Here is a 17,506-nt window from a genome sequence, read left to right on the forward strand (position 1 = left end):
AAGGAGAGCTTCAGCAGTACCTTCAAAGAGAGGTTTGATTGATTTTGATTTTATAGATTTTTTGGTGGGATTCATGGGCATTATACAAGACTTATAAAAAACTAATTTCCAATAAGGTCCTCATGTAAGACAAAACATGACTAATGATAATAAACTAACAAACAGGTTCACCGAGGTGATAGGGGGAGAGACAGACGGAACGACCGACCTGCTCTTCTCCCCGAAGGGTGCAAACTCCATGGCCTTCAGTGACTGGGCAAGAAGCCTGAAGACCATACCTGATGTCATCAACTACTCCCTCCATCCTCTCCACCTATTGGTGAAAAAGGCCAGCAAGAGGGCGGGGCTGAAGAAGGCCGTGGAGGACTACATCCTGAAACACAGCCTGGTCAAGCACTGCTCTGGGAAGTGTAAGGGGGAGTCCAGGTCCAGTACCCATGACTCCTGTCAGTGTGTGTGCCAGACCAGCAAGGAGATGACCAGCCAGTGCTGCCCGCAGGAGAAGGGCCTGGCCCACCTGACCGTCACCGTGAAGAAAGCCAGGGGCCTCTGGGGGGACACCACCTCCCAGACAGACGGCTTCGTCAAGGTATTATCTCTTTTAATTTAGAATTTTAATTGACTATGAAGCTTGTTTTTAAGTGCACTTTAAAGCTACAGTCTAGGATTTGACATGGGTTACATCTCCCTAGTCCCATACCTGAGCTGCACACTAAAAGAAGTGGCAAGGACCTTGTTTTGTCGTTTTTCTAATCACATACTGTAGCTTTCAATAAAGTTTGATTTGATTTGTCAAGGTGTTCATGGGCAACGACGCCAAGCAGACCAGGGTGATTCAGAACAACAACAACCCCATGTGGAACGCAGCCTTACAATTTGGGACCGTCAAGCTCTCCCTGGCCAGTGAGCTCAAGTTTGCCGTGTACGATGAAGACAGATGGTCGAACGATCTCCTGGGGGAATGCATTGTCCGGCCCGTCAAAGCTGGGTTTCACGAAAGTATGTGTCCCATGAATCACGGCAGCCTGTTCTACTCCTACAAGGTCGAATGTGCCCCAGGACTTGGTGGCCTCACCTGTGGGGAGTACGCCCCTTCCAGGATGAACTCTGACCTCGCTTACCTCTACACCTCCCGCAACGCCCTGAACATGACTCAGGATCTGCTGGCTCACATCCAGATGGGCCGGCCCCTAGGAGACCCTTTGGCCTTCTTGGTGAAGCAGAGGGATAATGGTCACCCTCGTATCCCTGCCCTCAGTGAGCCGTGATCAAAACGTATCCACTGTAATGCACTGTAAACCTTAGTCTATCTATCTAACCCTAATGCATACCATTTCTAACCTCTTGTTCTGAACCAGAATGCATTTTACTTTGGTAAAAAAAAACATAAAACCATCCAAAGTATATCGTATATATTTTATTGCTGAAGAAATTCATCATGCCACTCCGTGTCCTCTCCAAATATTATCGCTACACCATCGAGAGCGTCCTGGCCGGTTGCATCACAGCTTGGTACAGGAATTACTTCGTCCACGGCCCTCCAGCGGGTGGTGAAGGTGGCCCTAGGGATGTTAACGGTTAACATTGGCTTGTGTGTATTTTCATTAGTTGTCATGAATCCAGTACACAGCTGGGCACAGCATACAGAGTGCGTGAGAGCAGCACCTCAAAAAGCTGGTACTGGACTGAAATGTGCTTTTATAAGCCCAGTCATTAAAAAAGAGTTACTATTGTTATTTCTCAATCTCAACTCATAAGATCCCGTTCACCATTTGAGTGCATAGGCTATAGTCAATGGTAGGCAGGCTATCAGCGCGTCACACATCTAACTACAAATGTTCCCACAACTTTAGAGTAGGTTCCTTAAGGAGAATATTCCATCAACGTCCCACCAACGTCCCACCAAACATACAGAGAACATGGTTGCCAAACATAAGATATTAATGTTCTAGGGAATGTTGCAAAAACATTTGTGGGAACAAAAAAAAGTTATTACACCACGTATTGTTACTGTTGCCGAGCCAATCAAGGCCCTGATTGGTGAACCACTGATCCAGTCATAGCTCTTTGTCTGTTGGCAAGGGATACTTACACACACAGTGCTTTTAAGATACAGGGTTTTCAACATACATATTTGACACACTTTGACATACATGATTACATTGTGCATGTTCAATGAATTATTATTCAACATGTCCTCACCTGGGATTTTAACTCATAACCTCTTGGTTCACTGTACTCCGATCTTCCTGCTACTTCACCATGTCCGTGTTAGGTATCAGTTCCTCTTACTATTCTCTTATCATTGAGTTTATTTACTTATTTCAGCAATATAAGGGATTTCTGTATAACTATGTCTATAACTGTCTAATGTTGGTTGGGCATATTAACCTGTTTTAATGATACTCCTGAATCACTTTGATCAATAAAATATTTTCTTGAGTGTACTTTCAACAGAGCTGAGATTTACGTCTATCAAGTTGTTTCAGATCTACACGTGCCTAGGGAGGAGGGGTTAGGGTTTCTTTTGGACAGGGCCTAACTATACTGGCCCAATAAGCACATTCCCTAGAGATATCCCATATTGGGACAGTGGTTAGGGCGTTCATCATTGGCCTCTACGGGAGTCACCCTACTGTCTCATTCTAAGCAATATACAGTACCAGTCAAAAGTTTGGACACACCTACTCATTCAAGGGTTTTTCTTAATTTTTACTATTTTTTACATTGTAGAATAATAGTGAAGACATCAAAACTATGAAATAACGCATATGAATGAGTAGGTGTGTCCAAACTTTTGACTGGTACTGTATCTATACATTATTCTAATAGCAGGACACTGTAAAGTCCATTATTCCCCTGAAGATTATGAATTAGGCTGTTTGAGAAGGTTTGAATCCTAAGCAACCTGCATACAAATTGTTTGAAGTACAGTAGACCAACATAGCTACTGTAGTAGGTCAAAGTGTGCTGGAAAACCTTGGTAGAGCATGGGCCTAGGGCTGTGGCGTTCATTACATTTTGTCAGCCATTGAGTGTCATGCAAATAACTGCCGGTCTCACAGTATTGGACTGTGAATTAACATAAACATCTCCTGGCTTCTACGCATAGCCCTACAAGCCACTGATACAGAGCTTTAGAACATTACATTTAAAAAAGGCTAATAAATCCATTTAATATTGCCTACACCATCACAATAAATCCATTATTTATTTTAGACAGGTCTAAAGAAACATGATATGACGAAAATGTGGCCTATTTCAAAAGTTGTCCATATGTTAGGCCCTGATCTGGCTATGACATATGGCTGTGCGTTACACTAGTTAATTTAGCAGACAAGATTTGCTTACAATTCCGTGGCATTATTTTCAATTATTTTATAGTAAGAAGAATGCAATTGAACATAGCTGAATAAAATAGAAAGGATATTTCAGAGGAAGTGTGCAGATGCGGCTATTCTGTGTTGAGCGTTATCAAAGAAACAGGTTCTCCTATATGCTTAATTTAGAGTTATTTATACAACTTTAGTTGTGATACAAATGTTAGGTTATGTTTTGAGGCTGCATGATGCTACTCTAGTGATGATTTGAAAAAAGTTGCATGAAAGGCATGAGCTCTGCTCTGTTTCTTGCGTAGGCTGCACACACTTCATCAGTCTCTCATTCACAATTTGACAAGCACTTATGGCGTGTCCATAAGGCTAGGGGAAGCTAAGCTTTCCCTAAAGTAAATTGAATTAAATTGCCAAAATTATACAGCCTAATTAGCCTACTCCTGTCTATACAGAAGTACATGAAATCCTTCAAAATAGGCTACTAAAGCATGATTTGGCCACCAAGGATCATTAGCTTTGTAATATTTCTGTTGTGGAGAATATCACCAGGCAGGAGACGGGAGTACAGTTTAGTGTTGTTTAGTAAAAACATCTCGTGCCCCACAGCCCCCAGCCCAATAGTGCGCATGATCACTTCCTATTGGGTGTCGTAACATAACACTGCCGTAATACATTACTGCTTAGTAACAGCATAGTAACTAATATAGACAGCTATAGATCACTGATACTACACTCCTCCCTCATGACTTTTAACTCCCAGAGAACAAGGTAAAAACATTTGTGAAATACTAATGCAATATCTGAACAATACATTCTTAAACATTTCTCAACTACTGGGTTGAATAGACTTTTCAGAGCCCAGTACAAATCCAGCGTATTATTCTGCCCTGAAGATGGAATTTGTGTCCTAATAACTAACCCAGGTAATGTCCTTTTTCTTTCCTTTTATCTAGGACATATTCAAGTTAAAAAAAAATATGTTGTTCACTGTTCGTTACCTCCTGAAACAGCTCAACTCACAGGTCAAGCTTTTGAGGTGCCCTTCACTGTCGAACAGGATATCTCCGCTCCTCCTGGGCTTCCGGTGGTGGGCCAGGTTCAGGTGGAAGGTCAGGCTCTGTCTCTCCCGTACGTCCACAGCCAGGAGAATAGTCCTGGGGGTCATTAATGTTCTTGTTCTCTCAGAATGTCTCTGCTGGGGCGTTGGACCATAGCAGATGATCCACATAAACATTGACATGGCGATGACCAACTTAGACTTGGTAAGTCAAAGTTCCTCTGTGTCGCAAGATCACACCTGAGTTCCACAGGCACTTGGGGTGTCTGAAATCACTTACCATCACCCTCTCTTCCTCTTTGAATTCTCTGACAGTCTTTGAGTGATTGTCATGAGCTTTCTTCTGCTGTAGCTGGTGCTTTGCCACAGTGTTTGACAAGTCTGGTTTCAACAAAGTCAGGCGGGTACGTGGTTGGCGTTTCAGAAACATCGGCATTTGCGCGATCACTGGATTGTCTGTACTCGAGCTCATAGTCGTAGGCTAGCAATATCAGAGCCCAACGTTGCATTCGAAGTGCAGCCAGGGTTGGTATGGCTGATTTTGGTCCAAGGATGGCCAACAGAGGCTTGTGATCTGTCAGCAGTTGGAACTTCCTTCCGTAGAGGTATTTCTGAAACTTCTTCACTCCGAATATTATGCTCAGGGCTTCCTTCTCAATTTGAGCATAATTTTTCTCAAATGCAATAGGGTGTTCTTCACCTGATGGTAGAACATGTGAGATGACGGCTCCTACTCCGTATGGAGATGCATCACACGCGAGTCTCAGCTTAATCTCTTTAGCAGATGCTGTTTGCAAGTCTTGAATGCTTCTTCGCATTGTGGAGACCAATTCCTCTTTGTATCGGCCTGCAGCAGTTGGTGAAGTGGATGCAACAATGTGGACAAGTTTGCCGCAAACTTTCTGTAATAATTCAGGAGTCCCAAAAATGACCTCAGCTCTGAGACATTTGTGGGTGCTGGTGCGTTGTCGATTGCTTCCACCTTGCTGTTGGTTGGGTGTAGGCCTTGTGCGTCAATCTTGTATCCGAGATACTCAACTGAGTCCTGGAAGAACTCACACTTGCTGCGTTTCATTCTCACTCCGTATTTCTCCAGTCTTTACATCACTTTGTCCAGCACTACAAGGTGTTCTTCCATGGTTGGTGCTGACATGAGGATGTCGGCCATGAAGCACACAACATTGTCTATGCCGTCCAAGATCTGATCCATTGTGTGTTGGAATATTGCTGGAGCTGTCGAGATCCCATAGGCCAAGCGATTTAATCTGAATAGCCCCTTGTGTGTATTTATGGTCAAATACTGTTCTGACACTGGATCCAGCTTCAGTTGCTGATAAGCGAATGACAGGTCCATCTTACTGAAAACCTTCCCACCAGCTAGAGTGGCGAACAGATCTTCAGCATTTGGTAGTGGATATTCCTCTGGTAGTATGCAGCGATTTACTGTGACCTTGTAGTCGCTGCACATTCTGACGGTCTTGTCTTTCTTTGGGACTACAACGATTGGAGTGGCCCAGTCGCTCCTCTCCACTTTCTTGATGATGTTATTCTTCTGTAGGCGCTCCAGTTCTTTCTCTACTGCTTCCTTAAGAGCATAGGGAACTGGACGTGGTTTGTGAAAGATAGGCTTGGTTCCTTCTTGCACTCTGACTTTTACTGTGAAGTCTTGTATGTCGCCATAGTCATCTTTGAAAAGTTATTTGTGCTTCTCCAGCATGTTAGTGAGTGCAACGTGATCACTGGTTTGTCATTTCTCAGACTGAAGATTTCTCCCCAGTTCAGCTTGATCTTCTGTAGCCAGTTTCTGCCTAGCTAGGCTGGTTTCTTTCCTTTAACAATGACAAGCGGTAGTGTCCACTCCTTCCCCTCATACTGGACTTGTACCTGGATCTGCCCTAACACAGGAATAGTGTCACCAGTGTATGATAAAAGGCAGATGGATGCTGGCTGAAGAGGGCACTCTTTCAGTTTTTCTTTGTAGATTCTCTCTGGATCAAGAGATCCAGATGCTCCTGTGTCCAACTGCATGCTTACTGGTTTTCTAGCTAACTCCATGCTGAGATAGATTCTATATTTTTGTTGTTGAGCTGTGTACACTGTGAACAGTTCCAATACTGTTTCAGCTGTACCTTCCTCATCTTGTGCTGCATCTGACACATTGTGCGCTCTTGCTATGCATTTCGGAGCTTTACATACTCTGTACATTTCCAACCGTTCCAGAATTTTGGCACTTTTTATTTTGGAATCGACATGTGCTGACGATTATCTCCCCCACATCTGTAGCAACTTGGCTTAGTCTTTTGTGATGTGGGCTGCTGTGTTCTTGTGTTGCCTTGAGGACGGGACTGAGAAAAGTGTGACTTTTGTGAGCGTTATCCTCCACGTGTGTCACTGACCTTGTGAACTCCTTTCTGACATTCTGCATATCCCGATAGCTCAATAGTATCCCTGTGGGCAAGCTCGAGTCCAAGTGCGATATCACAGGCTTTCTTGAAAGTCAAGTCATTCTCTGACAGAAGCCATCTGTGATATGCTTTACCTGTGAGACCACATACAAACTTGTCTCGGAGAGCGTCATCAAGAAATTGTGCAAACTCACATGTACTTGCCAGCCTTTTCAAAGCAAGGATGTAGTCAGCCATGGTTTCCTCTTGACTCTGGTGACGTTGGTAGAATCTGAAGCATTCTGCAATGAGAATTGGCTTAGGCTTGAAATGCCTTGAGAGAGTTTCAGTCAGTTCTGCGTAGTATAGCAATATGTCGTGACTTACTTTAATGTATGACTGTTATTTATCGAATCACTTATCTATGTTTAATTGTCACTTGATTAAATTAATCATGTAACAATTAACTCATTAGAAATTTGGGGCACCACGGAAGAAGTTGTTTAACGAGTTACCATGTCCCGAATTAAACTCTTAGAAGATATATATGTTATATATCGATAACAGTCACTTATTAAATAATTACCTCTTATCAGTCTCATTCTGAACGTCGCATAATCCTTGAACCTGCAAGAACCCTAACCTTATTGATGAATCAGCAATACACAAATTGGCTAAATTATTTATTTACTAACTAACTAAATAATAACACAATACAAACACACATAGGTTATTGATTACTAACGTAATACAATGAAAACAGGTCCCTAGTGGACTGGACTAACATTAGCATGAATGCTTGGGTAGTGGAGGGGTGAGAATGGAAGGGAGAGACAGAGATTCAAACTATCGTGGTTACTTTGGAAACTATGCTCATGGAAATACAAACGCTTAAAACCCCACTAAATGCTCATTCGGATTAGAAATGCAACATGTATTTACGTGTAGCTGACCTCGATAGTTGAGTTGATGATGTAGTACTCGGGTTTGCCCACCAGAGATCCCAATGTCCTTGGTAGAGGACCGTGTAGCTCAGTTGGTAGAGCATGGCACTTGCAACGCCAGGGTTGTGGGTTTGATTCCCACGGGGGGCCAGTATGAAAAATGTATGCACTCACTAACTGTAAGTCGCTCTGCATAAGAGCGTCTGCTAAATGACTAAAATGTAAATAATGTAGAGTTTCTGGTCGTTGTAGTTGTTAGAATGGATACTTCAGATCTACCAGCGGTTGTCTGAGAGGGATTGTCCTTCGTGTCTTTAGTGAAAGTTCTCTAGACGACTATACATGCCAGCTGCAGACTGAAATGATAAGGTCTAGTGCATTGTCTTCTTCTTCACCTCATGTAGAGGTTGAGAGTTTCAGAGTTTCTCCATTTCAAACGTGTGGACTAACGTCTCACGTTTTCTGCTTTTGTAGAAATTCAACCATTTGCAACGTTTAGCTCACGCTTCACGTCTGCTGGTCTAAAGAGTTTCAACCATTTTAAGCCGTGGGGCTTGCTGGTCTGGTAGAAATTCAACCATTTGCAACGTTTGGCTCACGCTTCACATCTGCTGGTCTAAAGGTTGATTTGTTTTTTTTATGCCCTCTGGGTAAAAGGGGCGTTCCATCGTGATGACACGATCTCTGATGTCACTCGGGGCGTGGCTAGTCACTGTGCATAGTTTATATGAAAAACTATTATCTCAATAGAAGACTAAAATCACATTCCTGTCTTCACCAAAATGCTTTCATACTTAATCATATATTTTATACAACATTTAGATGTAAACTGGATAGATAGAATATGTACACTTTCCGAGTAACAGTTATTACTTGATACCATCCTTAATGACATCACAAAATAATAAACAATATGACATGATTATTCTTTAGATCCCCACTAATCATTTCCCACATTCTTTTAAGTAGGAATATTGTTTCATTATCCACTTTTGGATGTTGGAGTCTTGGCGGGAAGACTTCCTTTGTTAACAAAGGTGTTCTTTCTCCCAATACTTCATGGCAAGGAAGAGAAAGTCTGCACGGTATTTACGACCGGTCATAAAACTGGCCCCCAGGAAAGGGGGTGTTCAAACCTTTGCCTAGCCGGCATGTTTGATCCTCAACCCATGAGGGCAAGTCATGACAAATGTAAGGTTATTGATCTGTCAGCTTCTGTAGCTAATTCTCTACTTTTCACACTGACACAGTATAAACAGCTCTACAGGCTTCACTGTCATGTTGCACAGTAATGATACAAAACACTTTCTGAGCTAATAATGTAAAAAATAATACATAAAAAAACTAAATACCGCAAAGTTTCCTAAGAGCTAGTCGCGAGGCCGCCATCTTCGTCAGCGCCATACTTACTATCAGTGTGTGTGTGCGCGTGCATGTGAATGCGTGCATGTGTATGCTTGAGGTGTCTCTGCTTACTTTGTTGACTTTCTGTGTAATGAAAAGAAAATGTGTCTCGTTGCCTATGTAACAGACCTTTTGGGAAACTGAACAAACTGAACACAAGCATGCAGGAGAAATACAAAAAAAATTCTACAGATGAGTGACCGAATCAGCGAAATCCGGTTGACTGTGATCCTGGCTCAGTTGACATGCAGGTAAGTGAAATCGAACAGCTGATGGAGCTGTCATGTGACCGAATGCTGCAGACAACACATTCACGGGTCACTATGGAGGCGTTTTGTTTCCTGACTCAAAGGGAATACTGTGGCGTCTCCCTCTGTGCATTAAACTCATGGTATGCAGATTCAGTGCTCTCGTCTGCATTAAAAATAAATATCGATCCAGGTTGGATGTGACAGGAAAGATGAGGTGCGCACCGTCGGCCACGCCCCCTAACTTTGAGAAGCTCCAACGTGACATGCCATCTCGTTAGTGGTGGTGAGATAAGATAAATGATGTCAGACTAATTTGCAATTGACTGTTATACCCCCACATTCAATGTATATGATAGAGAGTTGAGAATACAATCAGAAATACTGTTAGAATGTTTTGCAAATTGACTGCCATAGCCACAATTAAAAAAGTAAACCTTGGCTGTTAATTACATCATTTTTTTCACATGGTTTGGGTCACAAGAATTTTCAGATATCAAAATGGGGTCGTGGGCCAAAAGAGTTTGGGAACCCCTGTCCTAACCCTTAGAAAACAGGACACAGGAATGTTCTTGCAGAGTTCCCATGAAACGTGTCTAGAACATTAATATTGAATATTCTGAGAACATGTTAACCATGTTCCTGGTAATTTCTGTTTGACATTAAGGCAATGACCTAATGAGACTCTTGAGGGAACATTCTCTAAAGTTGTGGGAATGCTTGTTGTTAACTGGGATTCAACTGGTAGTCCAGTACATCAATTCACAGACTCTTGAAAGTAATGCTGCTTTTGTGGGATATTGGAGCATGTACTACAGTTGGTGTAGCCTACTTTGTTTAAAGACATTCATGGTCAGACTGTTGAAAGTGGCTCTTTGTTCAACTGGACCATGTGAAAACTGAAGTGATCTATTCATTACTTTTCAGTAGACACTCTTATCCAGACCAACTTACAGTAGTGAATGCATACATTTTCATACTGGTCCCCCGTGGGAATCAAACCCACAACCCTAGCATTGCAAGCGCCAACTGAGCCACATCATCACATCACATCATCAGAAACCAATTGATGTCTCAATGTACTCAATTACTGTATTGTGCATTGTTTTTCTTCATGGTGATGGAAAGTCTGCAGGTACAAACCTAGATTACCAGCCTATGTACAATACAGTAATGTACATTTACATTAAGTGGTTTGTAAGAATGGTGAATTAATACTGCACAAAAAGCAGTTGTTTTCCATGTTATTTGATCAAGAAAAATATATAATTTGATGTGGATGTTTTGTGTCTTTGCCCATAACTTTGCACCTTTTGATGTAAATGTTTGAGGACAGGGTTTTGTTCTTTCTGGATTCCGTTAGAATGACAATTGCAGAGAATGGCACAGGGCAACAACTCTTACAATTCCAACTATTGAATCCTGCAAGATACTGTTCTTAATTATACAACTACCTTTTTTGCCAAAGCAGAGATGCTGAAAAAAGTTGTTGCCGCTCTACAGACATCTATATCAGTCCGATAATACAAGTAAAGGTCCAGTGCACTACTTTTGTGAAAAAAATACACTACCGGTTTTACATTGTAGAATAATAGTGAAGACATCAAAACTATTACACAACACATAGGGAATCATGTAGTAACCAAAAAAGTGTTAAACAAATCAAAATATATTTTATATTTGAGATTCTTCAAATAGCCACCCGTTGCCTTGATGACAGCTTTGCACATTCTTGGCATTCTCTCAACCAGCTTCATGAGGTAGTCACCTGGAATGCATTTCAGTTAACAGGTGTGCCTTCTTCAAAGTTAATTTGTGGAATTTCTTTCTTTCTTAATGCGTTTGAGCCAATCAGTTGTGTTGTGACAAGGTAAGGGGGGTATACAGAAGATAGCCCTATTTGATAAAAGACCAAGTCCATATTATGGCAAGAACAGCTCAAATAAGCAAAGACAAACGACAGTCCATCATTACTTTAAGACATGAAGGACAGCCAATAAGGAACATTTCAAGAACTTTGAAAGTTTCTTCAAGTGCAGTCGTAAAAAAAACATCAAGCGTTATGATGAAACTGGCTCTCATGAGGACCGCCACAGGAATGGAAGACCCAGAGTTACCTCTGCTGCAGAGGATAAGTTCATTAGAGTTACCAGCCTCAGATATTGCAGCCCAAATAAATGCTTCACAGAGTTCAAGTCACAGACACATCTCAACATCAACTGTTCAGAGGGGACTGTGTGAATCAGGCCTTCATGATCGAATTGCTGCAAAGAAACCACTACTAAAGTACACCAATAAGAAGAAGAGACCTGCTTGGGCCAAGAAACATGAGCAATGGACATTAGACCGGTGTAAATATGCCCTTTGTTCTGGAGGCCAAATTTGAGATTTTTGGTTCCAACCGCCGTGTCTTTGTGAGACACGGTGTGGGGGAACGGATTACCTCTGCATGTGTAGTTCCCACCGTAAAGCATGGAGGAGGAGGTGTTATGGTCTGGGGGTGCTTTGCTGGTGACACTGTCTGTGATTTATTTAGAATTCAAGGCACACTTAACCAGCATGGCTACCACAGCATTCTGCAGCGATACGCCATCCCATCTGGTTTGGGCTTAGTGGGACTATCATTTGTTTTTCAACAGGACAATGACCCAACACACCTCCAGGCTGTGTAAGGGTTATTTTACCAAGAAAGAGAGTGATGGAGTGCTGCATCAGATTACCTGGCCTCCACAATCCCTTGACCTCAACCCAATTGAGATGGTTTGGGATGAGTCGGACGGCAGAGTGAAGGAAAAGCAGCCAACAAGTGCTCAGCATATGTGGGAACTCCTTCAAGACTGTTGGAAAAGCATTCCAGGTGAAGCTGGTTGGGAGAATGCCAAGAGTGTGCAAAGCTGTCATCAAGGCAAAGGGTGGTTATTTGAAGAATCTCAAATATATTTGTATTTGTTTAACACTATTTGAAGAATCTCAATCTTAACACTTTTTGGTTACTACATGATTCCATATGTGTTATTAGTTTTGATAGTCTTCCCTATTATTCTACAATGTAGAAATAGTAAAAATAAAGAAAAACCCTTGAATGAGTATGTCACGATCGTTATTAGATGAGACGGACCAAGGCGCAGCGTGATAAGCGTACATCTTTAATTAGTACTTAACACACGAACAAAACCAACGAGACGTGAAGTCCTGAGGTTACACACACCAAACCTTTACGGATCAAGATCCCACAAACTAACTGGTGCCAACAGGCTGCCTAAGTATGGACCCCAATCAGAGACAACGAGCTACAGCTGCCTCTGATTGGGAACCACCCTGGCCAACATAGATCTAAACGATCTAGAACAAAAAACATAGAAAACTAAACATAGAAAAATCCACACCCTGGCTCAACATTTAAGAGTCCCCAGAGCCAGGGCGTGACAGTACCCCCTCCACCAAAGGCGCGGACTGCGACCGCGCCACACAAACACAAGAGGGTAGGGGCCGGGTGGGCATTCCGCCTCGGAGGCGGATCCGGCTCCGGGCGTGACCACCACCTTTTCTCCACCTCCCCGTTGTGCCCCAGGTCTGGTCCCGCTGACTGGAGCTGGACCCGACGACGGTGGACCAAACCTTACCGGCTCCGGACTGGATCCGCTGGCCGGAGCTGGACTGGACACCGGTGGAGCGGATTGCTCTGGCTCCGGAGTGGATCCGCTGACTGGAGTTGGACCGGACCCCGGTGGAGCAGATTGCTCTGACTCCGGAGTGGAGCAGCTGACCGGTGCCGGACCAGGCACCGGTGGAACAGGCACGGGCCGTGCCGGACTGGACACACGCACCACTGGCTTGGCGCGGGGAGCAGGAACGGGCCGGACCGGGCTGACGACGCGCACCACTGGCTTGGTGCGGGGAGCAGGAACAGGCCGGACCGGGCTGGCGACGCGCACCACTGCCTTGGTGCGGGGAGCAGGAACAGGCCGGGCTGGACTGGGAACACGCACCACTGGCTTGGTGCGGGGAGAAGGAACAGGCCGGGCTGGACTGGGAACACGCACCACTGGCTTGGTGCGGGGAGCCGGAACAGGCCGGGCCGGACTGTGGAGGCGGACTGGAGGTCTGGAGCGGAGAGCTGACACAACCCGTCCTGGCTGAATGCCTATTTCCACACAATATGTGTGAGGCATCAGCACAGGACGTACAGGGCTGTGCACTCGTACTGGCGCTTCAGCACGTGGCACTGGCGCAGGATATACGGGACCGAGGAGGCGTACTGGAGGCCACGAGCATTGAGCCGGCACACCCCGTCCTGGCTGCATGCCCATCTTAGCACGACACGTGCGTGGTGCTAGCACCGGACGTACAGGACTGTGCCGGAACACTCGCGGCACAGTACGTGGCTCCGCATAACACGGAGCCTGCCCAGTCTCACGCTTCCTAGCCTGAGTACGGGGAGTTGGCTCTGCTCTAACTCTAGGCTCCGCCAACCACCCTTTTAGCCCCCCCCAAAAATGTTCTTGGGGCTGTCTCTCGGGCTTCCTCCTCGGCCGGTACCCTCTGCGATGCCGCTGCTCCTCTCTGTAGCGCGCCTCCACAGTCTCCTCCCAAGGACGGCGATCCATTCTGGCCTGAATCTCTTCCCATGTCCAGGATCCCTTCCTGTCCAGGATCTCCTCCCAAGTCCAGGCTGTCTGTTCCTGGACATGCTGCTTGGTCCTTTTTTGGTGGGATCTTCTGTCACGATCGTTATTAGATGAGACGGACCAAGGCACAGCGTGATAAGCGTACATCTTTAATTAGTACTTAACACATGAACAAAACCAAATCAACAAACCAACGATACGTGAAGTCCTGAGGTTACACACACCAAACCTTTACAGATCAAGATCCCACAAACTAACTGGTGCCAACAGGCTGCCTAAGTATGGGCCCCAATCAGAGACAATGAGCTACAGCTGCCTCTGATTGGGAACCACCCTGGCCAACATAGATCTAAACGATCTAGAACAAAAAACATAGAAAACTAAACATAGAAAAATCCACACCCTGGCTCAACATTTAAGAGTCCCCAGAGCCAGGGCGTGACAGAGTAGCTGTGTCCAAACTTTTGACTGGTAATGTATATTTCTTAATTCCTTTATTTTTCTTTTTTGGATTTGAGTGTGTTGTTTAATATTGTCAGGTACACTATATATACAAAAGTATGTGGACACCCCTTCAAATTAGTGGATTTGGCTATTTCAGCCACACCCGTTGCTGACAGGTGTATACAATCGAGCACACAGCCATGCAATCTCCATAGACAAACATTGGCAGTAGAATGGCCTTACTGAAGAGCTCAGTGACTTTCAACGTGGCACCGTCATAGGATACCACCTTTCCAACAAGTCAGTTCGTCAAATTTCTGCCCTGCTGGAGCTCCCCCAGTCAACTCTAAGTGCTGTTAAATGGAAACGTCTAGGAGCAACAACGGATCAGCCATGAAGTGCTAGGCCACACAAGCTCACAGAACGGGACTGCCGAGTGCTGAAGCGCGTCCCGCATAAAATTGTCTCGGTTGCAACACTCACTACCAAGTTCCAAATTGCCTCTGGAAGCAACGGCAGCACAATAACTGTCCGTCGGGAGCTTCATGAGTTTTCACGGCCAAGTAGCCGCACACAAGCCTGAGATCACCATGTTCAATGCCAAGCGTTGGCTGAAGTGGTGTAAAGCGTGCAACTATGCATTGATCCTCTGTAGCTCAATTGGTAGAGCATGGCGCTTGTAACGCCAGGGTAGTGGGTTCGATCCCCGGGACCACCCATACGTAAAAATGTATGCACACATGACTGTAAGTCGCTTTGGATAAAAGTGTCTGCTAAATGGCATATTATTATAACTATAAAGTTTGGTGGAGGAGGAATAATGGTCTGGGGCTGTTTTTCATGGCTCGGGATAGGCCCCTTAGTTCCAGTGAAGGGAAATCTTAACACTACAGCATACAATGATATTCTAGATGATTTTGTGCTTCCAACTTTGTGGCAACCGTTTGGGGAAGGCCCTTTCCTGTTTCAGCATGACAATGCCCCCATGCACAAAGCGAGGTCCATACAGAAATGGTTTGTCAAGATCGGTATGGAAGAACTTGACTGGCCTGCACAGAGCCCTGACCTCAACCCCATCAAACACCTTTGGGATGAATTGGAACGCCGACTGCGAGCCAGGCCTAATCGCCCAACATCAGTGCCCAACCTCACTAATGCTCTTGTGTCTGAATGGAAGCAAATCCCCGCAGCAATGTTCCAACATGTAGTGGAAAGCCTTCCCAGAAGAGTGGAGGCTGTTATAGCAGTAAAGGGGGGACCAACTCCATATTAATGTCCATGATTTTGGAATGAGATGTTCGACAAGCAGGTGTCCACATACTTTTGGTCAGGTAGTGTATTACTGCACTGTTGGAGCTAGGAACATAAGCATTTCGCTACACCTGCGACAACATCTGCTAAATATGTTTAAAATAATAATAACATTTGATTTGACATGACTCAGGATCTGCTGGCTCACATCCGGGCCCTAGGAGACCTTCTTGGTGAAGCAGAGGGATAATGGTCACCCTCGTCTCCCTGCCCTCAGTGAGCTGTGATCAAAACATATGCACTGTAATGCACTGTAAACCTTAGTCTGCCTATCTAACCCTAATGCATACCATTTCTAACCTCTTGTTCTGAACCAGAATGCATTTGACTTCTGTCAATAAAAACATAAACAAAAACACCCAAAGTGTCTTTGGAAAGTGAAAAGTTCAGAAAAACTTTTAGTCTCAATGATTTTCAAATTCAATGGTTTCTCAACACTTTCCTGAATAAGTGTAAGTAAAGAATGTCAGAACAATGCTTGACTTTACCCAGTATTACAGCAAAATGAAACCCCATTCACCATATAAGAACCAAAACATAAAAACTAAATGTGACAAGAAAACATATCTAGAAATATGACCATTATTCCGATGCAGATATTCAAAATATACATACATTTGAAGTTGGAAGTTTACATACACTTAGGTTGGAGTCATTAAAACTTGTTTTTCAACCACTCCACAAATTTCTTCTTAACAAACTATAGTTTTGGCAAGTCGGTTAGGACATCTAATTTGTGCATGACACAAGTAATTTTTCCAACAATTGTTTACAGACAGATTATTTTACTTATAATTCACTGTATCACAATTCCAGTGGGTCAGAAGTTTACATACACTAAGTTGACTGTGCCTTTAAACAGCTTGGAAAATTCCAGAAAATGATGTCATGGCTTTAGAAGCTTCTGATAGGCTAATTGACATCATTTGAGTCAATTGGAGCTGTACCTGTGGATGTATTTCAAGGCCTACCTTCAAACTCAGTGCCTCTTTGCGTGACATCATGGGAAAATCAAAATAAATCAGCCAAGACCTCAGACAGAAAATTGTAGATCTCCACAAGTCTGGTTCATCCTTGGGAGCAATTTCCAAACGCCTGAAGGTACCACGTTCATCTGTACAAACAATAGTACGCAGGTATAAACACCATGGGACCACGCAGCCGTCAAACCGCTCAGGAAGGAGACGCATTCTGTCTCCTAGAGATGAACGTACTTTGGTGCGAAAACTGCAAATCAATCCCAGAACAACAGCAAAGGACCTTGTGAAGATGCTGGAGGAAACAGGTACAAAATTATCTATATCCACAGTAAAACGAGTCCTATATCGACATAACCTGAAAGGCCGCTCAGCAAGGAAGAAGCCACTGCTCCAAAACCGTCATAAAAAAGACAGACTACGGTTTGCAACTGCACATGGGGACAAAGATCGTACGTTTTGGAGAAATGTCCTCTGCTCTGATGAAACAAAAATAGAACGGTTTGGACATAATGCCCGTCGTTATGTTTGGAGGAAAAAGGGGATTGCTTGTAAGCCGAAGAACATCATCCCAACCGTGGCGCACGGGGGTGGCAGCATCATGCTGTGGGGGTGCTTTGCTGCAGGAGGGACTGGTGCACTTCATAAAATAGATGGCATCATGAGGAAGGAAAATTATGTGTATATATTGAAGCAACATCTCAAGACATCAGTCAGGAAGTTAAAGCTTGGTCGCAAATGGGTCTTCCAAATGGACAATGACCCCAAGCATAA

The 17,506-nt window shown here is 44.0% G+C and overlaps 1 protein-coding gene across 1 annotated transcript in view; it reads left to right on the forward strand.

Annotated features, from left to right (window-relative positions):
• The window catches only part of LOC311132211 (perforin-1-like), a 13,044-nt gene extending 10,590 nt beyond the window's left edge, over window positions 1-2,454 (forward strand). Inside the window, exons 5-7 of the mRNA XM_084165437.1 lie at window positions 1-32; window positions 166-589; window positions 798-2,454. The exon at window positions 1-32 is cut by the window's left edge and continues 138 nt beyond it. Of these exons, the coding sequence (XP_084021563.1) occupies window positions 1-32; window positions 166-589; window positions 798-1,268 (927 nt within the window). The 3' untranslated portion in view covers window positions 1,269-2,454. The remainder of the gene's footprint in view (window positions 33-165; window positions 590-797) is intronic.
• The last annotated feature ends 15,052 nt before the right edge of the window (window positions 2,455-17,506 follow it).

The sequence above is a fragment of the Coregonus lavaretus genome, assembly GCF_964263955.1.
Source record: "Coregonus lavaretus genome assembly, chromosome: 7".
NCBI lineage: Eukaryota > Metazoa > Chordata > Actinopteri > Salmoniformes > Salmonidae > Coregonus > Coregonus lavaretus.